This window comes from Geospiza fortis, unplaced genomic scaffold (assembly GCF_000277835.1).
Source record: "Geospiza fortis unplaced genomic scaffold, GeoFor_1.0 scaffold506, whole genome shotgun sequence".
Taxonomy (NCBI): domain Eukaryota; kingdom Metazoa; phylum Chordata; class Aves; order Passeriformes; family Thraupidae; genus Geospiza; species Geospiza fortis.
Window position 1 is genome coordinate 582,758 of NW_005054493.1, and position 10,382 is coordinate 593,139.

Genomic DNA, 10,382 nt, shown 5'->3' on the forward strand with positions numbered 1-10,382 from the left:
TAGTAGTGATCAGGGCTGATGCTGAACAGAGGGTGGAAAAAGAGCATAGGTCCCCTCAGCTCCCGACTCCATGGAATTTGTCTCAGGAGTAACATAAAAATTGACCTTTAAAGGGAGAGGAAATAAGAGCCTTTTAAAGTTGCATGGTTTGGCAGTTTGTCTTTCCCGCTGGAAGCGCAGGTCCTGTCTGTTCTGTAAGATATTATGAGGGCTGGAATGGGAGCCCAAAACTGTACCCATACTGCTATAGGGGGTAAGACCATTACCCCTGCCCTGGAAAGGGGCCTGAGTGCTTTTCTAGGCTGCTGTTTGTAGGGAGGGAGGCAAACTAGTGAAACAACATCAGTGTGAAATGCTGTTCCAAAACATCCTCAAACCACAGTTCGTTAATTACTAATGAGCATACCACAGTCCATTCCTCCTGTGGCTGGAGGACAGGGCCACCAGGCTGCAGGGAACCTCAGCAATATTTCAGAGGGGTCTGTCCCTCAGCTGTGCCAGCCACAGAACTGGGGAAAGCAGGAGATTAAATGCAGGTTGAAAAAAATGCTGTGACCCTCATCATAGCTTAGGTTTCAGATGAACACGTAGCACAAATAAAAGAAGATTCATTGATCTCTTCACATTATCTGAGGTGGGCGAGATGCCAAAATCAATAGGAACAAATAGATCCCCAGCTGCTTCCTATTCTGAACAGGTGAAGGGAAACCTTACCAGCCTAATATAGAGCACATCAAACCAATCTCCTCTGATGATTAAGTGAGAAGGACAAAACACAGGCGTTTAAGCAGGGCTGGTGGCACTCCTCAACTTTGTCTACCAAGCAGCTGGGAAAGCTCCTACCCACGTTCAAGCCAGTCCCCCTCCATGCCAGCTGGTGGTGAGAAGTAGCAGGGGAAGTCTCCAGACTGGTAGCAGGGAGTACCTATCTGTGAGATTGCCTTTCGGAAGGTGCCCGAGACACGGTGGCAAGTGCTGCCGTCCCCTCCACACACCCTGCATCTGTCCATGGTCCGGGGTGAGTACAGGCTCCCATCGCACCCAACTGGCTGCAAAGGACAAAACAAGAGAGGGTTTCCTGGGCCAGCTTATCTCCACAGGGGCAGGGTCTTTCCCTGTGTGCTCTTTTGGGGCGGTTCTGGGGGTAGTAATGAATGAATCCAATGCGAGGCCTCTGTTTCAATTGTTTCAATTCCCCTTGGCTTTGCGATGACCAGGAGGTCCAGCCATGCAAGTAAAATCCCAATTTCTCTACTGCTTCCTGCCAGGGCCTCACCTCACACTTCCCATTGATGCAGACCCCTTGGTAGGTCCTGTCCTTGCAGGAGGTACCATCCTGTGCTCGGGCCATCAGCTGCCTCTCTCCACTGCGGGTGGTGCACTGGAGGTCGCAGGGCTTGTTGGAGATACTGGTGTAGTCATCTGCAGGGACAGAGGCACAGGGTCACCAGGGCAGCTCAAGGGGGACCTTCCCCTTGTCCCTGCTGATGGTTTGATGTCACCCTGGATGTTCCTGCCACTTGCAATGACACCCCAAGGCCACGGATTTTACAGCAGCGAAGGGGTCACGGTGTGAGGCTGCACTGGGGACCGTGCCAAGCAGAAATATTTCCTGCTGGCAAACCCTCTTCCTTGCCATGCCCTTGTAGTGCCATCACTGTGCCCAACATGGGAATGTGCATCAGCAGATCCCAGGCCACACATAAATGCAGAGGAGCAAAGAAAGGGCTGTAGGAGGGGCACTGACTGTGTGGGCTGGTGGCCAGCTCTGCCCAGTCACCTGAGCAGCTGCAGGTGCAAATGTTCCATGTCCCTTTGGCAGCTAATGGAAAAACAGGTGAGTCCAGAAACAGGGTAATACCTTAGGTGAACTCAGTCTGGGCCTCAAGGGAAAGCTGGACAGCCATGTGAAGTCACTGTGTGGGAAATGGAGGAGCAACCTGTTCAGAGCAACCCAGAGCAGCCAGGAGCATCCATCCCTTGTCCCCTTGGACTTCACTTTTCTGTGCCCAAGAAGATCCTGTGGGTGTTTTCTGACCCTCACCACGGTGTGAAGTTGTGAAAACCCACCTGGATAGAGGGGCATCCAGTGGTAATAGTGCTTCCCAAAGGCTTTGGCATTGAAGCTGGAGCACTGCTGCTGCTTGAAGCTTGCTGTGTTGGCTGGGCAGGGCTATGGAGGGAATAAATGCAATCAATCTCACAGCCATTCTTGTGACAGCTGCTTGTCCTTGCTCCATCCTTGCAGGATGAAAATGCCCTGTCCACCCTGGAAGGAATTGGTGATGGGCTTGGAGGTCCCCTAAGAGGGGCAGAAAGGCCAGGCCTTCATTGCCAAGGGCCTGTCAAACAGCTGCATTTAACGGCCCTGCAAAAATTCCTTCCAGCAAGGGGAAAAGCAGCAACAAGAAAAGCACACTGGAAAAACTTCATCCCTCCCCTCACCCCACAACAAATATGCTTTTACATCCTTTTGTCCCAAAGAACAGAGCCCATATCCCACATCCTCAAAGGCACACCACCCCAGGAGAGGATCGTATCCCTTCTCTCCATCCTGAGGGACCAATCCCACCCCCAGTGCTGGTGATTTTGCAGCTCCAAGTAGGACCCCCTGAGTCCCACACCCCCAGTAAGGACCAGGCAGGACTGGAAGTGGTTCCCACCTGCTGCTGGCACAGTTGGTAGTGCTTGGCTTGACCAACACACATGGTGCTGTTTGTTCCCTGGGGCATCTGGAGCCTGAAAAGCAGAAGTTTCCTGACGTGAGCTGGAGGTCTGTGAATACCCAGGTACTGAGGATGACACAGGAGTCAAGCCTCACTTAAGTGGGAGGAATAAGGCAGGTGTTTCACCAGAGCAGAGCTTTCTGGATCTAGACTGGCCAACATCTCCTCTGAAACACATCTTCAGAGCTTTTAGGTTGGCTGTGATTTTAGGCTGTTCTTGTTTTGGGGTAGGTTGAGCAGACAGGGAGCAATTGCAGTATTGGCACCCCTGTGTCCCTTCAGCTCTGAGCTCCAGAAGGGCTGATGTGACCAAAAGACAATAGAACCTGATGGTCCATCACTCCTATGGATGTGCCCAGGATTTGCAGTGACCGGGGGAGGTGATTTCAGAATCCACTGTGCAATGGGCAGAGATGTGCCTGTCAGGGGCACTGGCCACCCCAACAGATTATCAGAGAAGGCTTGGACAGGTGATGTGCCAAAACCAGAGGAATTTCTCAACACTTGAATCTTTCACTCTGGCCAGCATGAGCTATCCAGGAGATACTGGGCTGATGCAAAGACAGAAATAATTCTTGAAAGTTGTGCAGATATATGGAGAGTGGCTGAGAGCACAGGTTAAGGCAATGCAGTAATGATCTGCACAATAATTTAGGCAATGTGTAAAGATCTGCAGCAGACAATGTGTAAACAGCACTGGGAACTGAGGCTACAAGAACACCACAAGCACATTCAGGCTGGCCTGGCTGGAGGTGCTGCAGCTGTCCCTCCAGAGCAATGCTTTACATGACACAGGCAGAGCCTAAATTTGCAGTAAGACTTCAAAAGTACCATGCCTTTCAGAAGCAGAGGCTTCCTGCAGACTCAGGCAGAAATTATTTCATGGCCATACCTGGCTGACACTTAAGCAATTCACCTTAAAGCTGCAGAAATCTTTGGACTGGGATTTCTCTTTATTTTTTTAATTCAGATTTGATCCCTGGACTAAAACACCACAGCAAACCATTCCCTCCCCAGCTGTGGAGTCAAGGATAGAGCTGGCATCAAATGGAGAGAAAAATCTCTCTTCTGGAAGCAGGCAAGGGGCAGAAGGGCTGCTCTGGCTGTGGGGGTGCAGGACAGCCCCAGGCTCCCTCCCCATGCTGTTCCCCACTGCTTTCCCAGGGTGCTGGAGAGGAGCAGCAGCAGCAGAGACATCCAGGGAGGCCACAGCCAGAGGGAAGGTCCCACAGCACATCTGGACCTTCACCATGCTGCCAGCCAGCTCACCAAAAAGAAGTTTTCTGCTGCAGGGAGGAGGGCAGGCCGGGGGCCCTGGTCTGAGTTGCTCTGCTCAGGAGTGCATTCATGCAGAAGGGAAAGCTGGCTGTGCTGCAGGGTGCCTGCTCTCATTAACAGCCACCAGCCTGGGGCAGCAGGGCACAGAGCTGCTGGAGGATGAGGAGGAGGGGGAATTGATGGCAAGGTAGCCCAGAGAGGGCAGCAGAAGTTCAGGCAGCTGCAGTTCCCCTGCTCTCCCCAACCCCACTGATCCCAGCACTGTTACAGCTGCAGGGGACAAATGCAGATGCTGCCAGGTGACAGCCAGATAAATGACAGAGGGGAAAAAAACTTGCCAGCTCTGCAGGGAATAAAGAGGGGAAATTGCTGAGATGTGGCTGAGCTGGCTGCTGGCAGCAGTAAATCAAGTCCCCATAAGGTGTCTGGCAGTATGTGCCCACATCCTGAGCACAGGAACCGGCCACAGCAGCCATGGCAGTGAAGGTCTGTGAGGGAAAGGAGAGGAACAGGGCCAGCCCATAACCCTGTTATCTTCAGGACTCCAAGAGAGGACCAACCCCTTGCTCCCCATCAGATAAGTCAAGCTGAGTGGGTGCCATGGGGAGCCTGTCCCCTGCCCACTGCAGCGTGCTTCTCCTGTCACCGCTGCCCACGCACAACAGCTGCCTTCCTTTCCCAGAGGCCACAGAGGAGGGAATGGCTGACCCTGCGAGCCCAGGAGGTTCAGCCCCAAAGCACAGCTCTGGGGCACCCCACTGCCCTGGCCAGGGGCTCAGGCTGGCCCCAGCTCACCTCTGTGTCAGGCAGTGCCTCTCCCGGGACGCCACTCCCCCTCCGCAGGACCGCGAGCAGGTGGACCAGGAGCTCCACTCTCCCCACCACTTGGTGACTTCTTCATCCCAGCTGCCAGCTCCATCTGCTGCCTCACTACTGTCCTGACAGAAACAGAGCATTGTTAGCTGGAGAACCTGGCTCCTCACCACCAAAGGCAGCTGTCCTGTCACCTGGGTGCCTCCTGAAGGCCCAGCAGTGGGACAAACTCAGAGTCTGAGTCCTCTGGGGCCACACCAGGATCTCAAAATTAAATCTTCCCTCCAGGACTGAGTCCTACATGGGAAGCAGGATGCCTTGGGATCTCATGGGATGGAGAAGGGCTGTAGGGCTGGACATGTGTGGCAGAAACTGCAGCTGCAGCCTGGCCCCACAGCATCACTCCCAGCACAGCTCACACCTGGCTCAGGAGAGAAGAGGAAGAGCTGCAGCTCTTGGCCGTGCAGGGAAGCTGGGAGTACACAGGTGTCAATCCTCAGAGCTGCATTTCCATGAAAAACCTTCCCTTTGTGACTAAAGCAGCTCAGATCCAGGCTCCTCATCCCCCAATAATTTTCAAGAGAGCTTCAGAACCAGAGCCTCTCCCCACAAACCCCACTATGTTCAGAGGAGGAATGCTCCCTCTCCCAGCACACCTTTCTGGGTCTCAGCCTTTAAATTTGGCAAACCTGAGCTCCTCTGGCCCCAGCAGGGTCCTTGCAGTAGGCTGCTGCTGGCTGTGCCTCCACAATTCCCAGCAGGTAAGCAATTCCATGGTTTAGTTGGGTTTTTTTCCTGGCAGTATTTTCCTGTTTAGTGTCTGATGGTCTAAAAGCTCCCAGGGACTTTGGCAAACTTGCCTGTGCAAGAACTAATCTGCTGTTTAGTGAAACACAGCTGTGAGTAGTGTTGAATGCAGCCCTGAGTTTAACACAGGACAGTGACTGGAAGGGATTTATCCAGCTAAGATGCCAAGTGTTCAAATATTAATGGACAAAAATTAATACTCTCTGTGTGTGTGTGTGTGAAGTGTGCTTTCTTAAAGCAAGGGCTCAGGGAAGTTGTATCAGTGCTACTGTTAGCAAAACATGCTGGGTTTAGCTGGTCCTGTTGTAAACAACCCTCTGCAAAGCAGAACTGATGGATGGGAGAGCAAACTCTGCAGGGTTTGCTCATCTCTAAATGTGCTCTGCTCACTGCTTGGGCTGTCTCTTGGCTTTTATGCTCTTTCAGGGTGTAATAAAGCCAAAGTGCTCTTCTTTTTGTCGTGTAATTCCTGCTTGAGAACTTGTGTTTCCTCAGAGCCTGCCAACAGAGCAGCCTCTGGGCAGAGGAGATGCAGCTGCTTTATGCAAATGGTTTTCAGTTGTAACTTAAATGGTTGAAATGTGCATAGTGCCTCTTTCTGATGGCCAACTGCTGTAAAAAAGCACTGTGTTACCTGATGCTTTGCTCTCCAGTGATTGCAATAGCTGATTTCAAAAACAAGATAACAAAACTCTTTGCTGTAACTTCAGTGTTCTGGCTGGAGCTGACAGGGACCAAATGCTGTGGCCAGCAGCTGAGCTGCTCATTAGGAAAGTGAAATTAAAAGAAACAGACATGTTTTCAAAAATACCTTTTTCTGTTCTTCCAAACTATCATCATAACCAATTTCCTGTGAGCATTTTTGTCTCGCTGTGTATTATCAGACTGTAAATGGAAATTCTAACTATTCCAAGGAAATAAACCAAAAGTCTCTCATTGTAAGGGATTTTCAGCTAAAATCTTTCCCTGACCACTCCTATGCTGCTTTGTGACACATATTTCAAGGCTGGGGTGGAAGAGCCCTTCACAGCTGTCAGGAAGGAGAATTCCAGTGATTTATCTGGTGTCTGAGAGGAGAGCTCAGCACAAAATTGATTCTCCCATAGCTGGAGGAAAAACCAAAGCTGGTGTCTCACCCCTTCCATGAGGCACATGGGCTGCCTGGACAGGAGATAAAAACATGAGACTGACAGAAGATAAAACCAGGAGTAGCTGTAACCTACAAGGGAGTCCTGCCCTGAGAATCTTGTGATCCCAACAGGTGAGAAGGGGCAGGAGGAGAGGGTGAAGTGAAATAATCTGCTCTGTTGATCTACCCCAGCTACAAAGCAGAGTTTGTGTGTTTGGAGTGGTGAGAAGCTGCAGGCTCCTTTCCAGGGTTCCTGCTCTTGGGGTGCTTTGCCTGGGTGCAAGGAGATCAGGGATGTGGGGGCACAGCTGAGGTTTGGGGGAGCTCAGCTTCCCTGCCTTTGTGAGCTTCTTGCTGTGAGAAATAGGATAGGGCACATCTCTGCACTGCACCTCAGTGACAGGATGAAGATTTATTGAAAGATGCTGGTCAGGGAGATTTGTTCTTTTAATAGAAAGTGTTCTCCCATATCCATAATCCCTGCTCCTGCTTCCTCTCTGTGCTGGAGGAATCAATCACTTTTTAAGTGGATTGATTTGGCTCTCAGGTTTTCCATGACCAAGCTCCCTTGCCAGACCTTCCCTAGGAGCATTTATTTTCTTGTGTAAGCAAGGACAATGCTGAGCTGTCCCCTTGGCCATGTCCCTTATGGCTTGACTGCATCAGAGTCCTAGGCCTGGACTAGGAGTGGGAACTTCAGGTACTTGGAGCTGGGGCAGCTGGTTCCAATCTCTGCTGAATTTATTGTATTGTCAGAAAGAAGTCTGCATTGACCACGACACACAAATGGTTCTCGTTTTTAATTGAAGATATATGCATTTTCCAAAAGTCTAGATAATAAATTAAGGACTGTGGGACAGACTCCAGATTAGATTAACTCCTAGCTTCAGCTTCCCAAGCCTCTCAACAAATCCCAAGAGTGAATTCTGGACAAATGAATCCCCCTACCCCCCTACTCCTCACAGAGGGAGAAATAAAAGGAGCTGAATTTTGAACTCTTTTGCACTGTCCTGGTTGTGGGAGATGCTGGAGCTGCTCTAACTTGCACTCTGCTGCAGAATCATGGAAAAGGAGCAGGCTAGAAACACCAGAGCACAGGAGATGCACATGGGTCCAGCCAAGGGCTCTGCCTAAAGGAGACATGATTCCTTGGGTGATGAGAATTTCCATCCCTAGAAAAGACACCATATTCCAGCTCAGCCAGGTGCTCCCACAAGAATTCCCCCGAGGTTCCTGTGGTTTGGCACCTGGTGGTTGCAGAGCTGCAGCTTTTCCTCTCTGAGGCTGACCAAGTCATTCCTGTGCCTGCACCCCTGTGCTGGGGGCCGTGGCAGGGCTGCCCTCCCATCCCCTCTGCTGGGGGAGCAGAGCTGGCAGCCCCAACCTGCAGGGAACCTTTCCAGGATAAAATGCCTGTCTCCAGACTTGCCAGCATCACAGGAACACCACTCTCCCAGCCAGTGCTACTGAAAGCTCTCTCTGCCCAAGCCAAGGCCCAGCAGCTGCTTCCCCTCTCCCCCCTGCCAAACAAAGGCTGCCACAAGCAAAAAATGCTTCAGCCCTGCACAGAAGGGTGGGCCTGGCCTGACGTCCTATCGGATTTCCAGGCGGCCTTTCTGAAGTTTAAAGGGATAAAATAAATTCTCCACTGCCTCTCTGTCATGCCCTGGATCAGCTCAGAGCTGCTCTGGCTTTCCCAGAGACCTGGGAATGACTGCAATTACCGTGTCGGTGGCCCAGTCCCCCGTGTTGCTTATTGTTGTGCCTAATCTTGAGATTCATTAGAGCCTGGCTCCTGGAAAAAAAGCTGTCTGGGAAGAGAGACCACAAACATGCCTCCTTAATAGAGGAGCTGGGGGAAAAAGCTCTCCCTACAGCCTTGAGGGCTGGGCCACCACTGAAGGGCACAGTAGCTGTCGTAAAATGTTCTGCTCAACCCTGTCTGAGCGTGTAGGACAACTCAAAACAGCAGCTGAAAATGAAATAAATTCTTCCCAGACCTTTTCTGGGGTTGTTAACTGTATGTCCTCTACCAAAAATTTCCACAATCCCTTTACTGAAGGGCTTCTCTCTAGAGCAAACCACACCACTTACTGAAATACTAAGTAGCTTCAGATGTCTGAATGCCTGGAATGAATGGCAGATTATTATCTGGGAATGAATGACCGTGTGCAACGCCCCTGGTTTGGGTTCCCCCATCTCATTCTCTGACTAAAGCTGTGGTGATACTCTCTACCAGAGCCCTGAGAAAAAAACAATAGCAGTTGCAATTATGCCCCGATGTTTCACAAAAGAATTGGGGTTTGTATAAAGCTATTTCTCATCCTGACATTGTTTTACACTATTTGTGTAGACTAAATAGTCTGTGTGAGAGATTCAATACTGGAAGCAGACACAAACCCAAATTTTCCCTAGAAAAGCTGAAGCAAAGTATCTGAGGAGTTTTTCATAGGGGCAGGTATCTGAGGTAAAACCAGCAATGCAGAATAATTTTTAAGGGATCAGGAAGAACAGTAATCTGTAGGAAAATGGAAGCCTGTTAAGGATGTGGAATTGCAGCAGATAAGTAACAAAAATCTGGACATGTAATGAGGCACGGATGAAAAGCAAATTAGAAAAGCAGTGAACAGAAGTCAGTGGAGAAACTACCAAGTTGTGTTCATAATCCTGCCATGACAGAAAGTTCACAGGCAAGTGCTGCACGTCATTACAGAACACTGGGTCCAAGTCGGTTAGGTCATTCCCTGCAAGCAGGACAACGCTCTTATCTTGGGGCAAGCTGCTAGAAAGGATGGCAAACTGGGCAGGGAGAGCAGGGAGTGAACATGAGGCACATCTATCACCAGGTTTTGCAGAGGCATTGAATGCAGTTAGGAAGGAAGTTGCATGCCCAAACTGTGGGTTGAGGTTTTCTGACGCTCTTTGTAAAATGTTTTATATGGACAACGGGAGGGCAGGAGGAACCACAGGTTAGTTCCCCAGTGAGCATTTTGTGTGCTGCCTCGAACTAGAGACCGACAACGATCAGTATACCAGCCACCGGGACAATTCACAGCACATCATCTGTGATCAGAGTGCTCCGTGGGGAGCGAGGGAATCTTCAGGGCAGAGCTGGTGTGTGTTTATCCTGGGGAGCCTTCCTCCCGCCTGGGGATGCCCTTGTCTGAGGTGTTCTGCAAACACAGCTGCTGGGGCAGGCAGTGCACGCGTGCTGATGGAGGAGTCCATCCTGTTCAGTCCCGAATGAAGGATTTCACATCTTTTTAGCTTGACCTGGCTTGCTCTGCCTGAAGCTTCTGACTTAGCCCTGCAGCTCAGGGTAAACAGAACAGGCAGGGAGGTAAAAGCAAAGTGGGAATGAGACACTTGAGCGTCAAAATTAAGACAAACCCCAGAAAAGAGGACACTGTTGCTCCTCAAACCTGAGTTGTCCCCAGTAAATCTGCAGTGTCTGGTCTTCTCTGTGTCTAAAACGGCTCATGTGGGATTGCTTTATCCCAGCCATGAGTCTGGGGGTGGGAAACACAACCCAAAACCCTCTTCCTGTAGCAGAGCAGAATTCCTTAGGCAGCAGAGAAATCCGGCCGGGTTCCCCTCGAGGAAACGGGAGCGCCGAGGCACAATGCAGG

The 10,382-nt window shown here is 50.7% G+C and overlaps 1 protein-coding gene across 1 annotated transcript in view; it reads right to left on the minus strand.

Moving 5' to 3' along the window:
* LOC102042373 (ADAMTS-like protein 2) overlaps positions 1 to 10,382 on the minus strand; it is a 28,328-nt gene that overhangs the window by 10,285 nt on the left and 7,661 nt on the right. Inside the window, exons 2-6 of the mRNA XM_031063311.1 lie at positions 4,800 to 5,022; positions 2,664 to 2,739; positions 2,071 to 2,173; positions 1,277 to 1,422; positions 926 to 1,049 (exon numbers count right to left, since the gene is read on the minus strand). Of these exons, the coding sequence (XP_030919171.1) occupies positions 926 to 1,049; positions 1,277 to 1,422; positions 2,071 to 2,173; positions 2,664 to 2,739; positions 4,800 to 5,022 (672 nt within the window). The remainder of the gene's footprint in view (positions 1 to 925; positions 1,050 to 1,276; positions 1,423 to 2,070; positions 2,174 to 2,663; positions 2,740 to 4,799; positions 5,023 to 10,382) is intronic.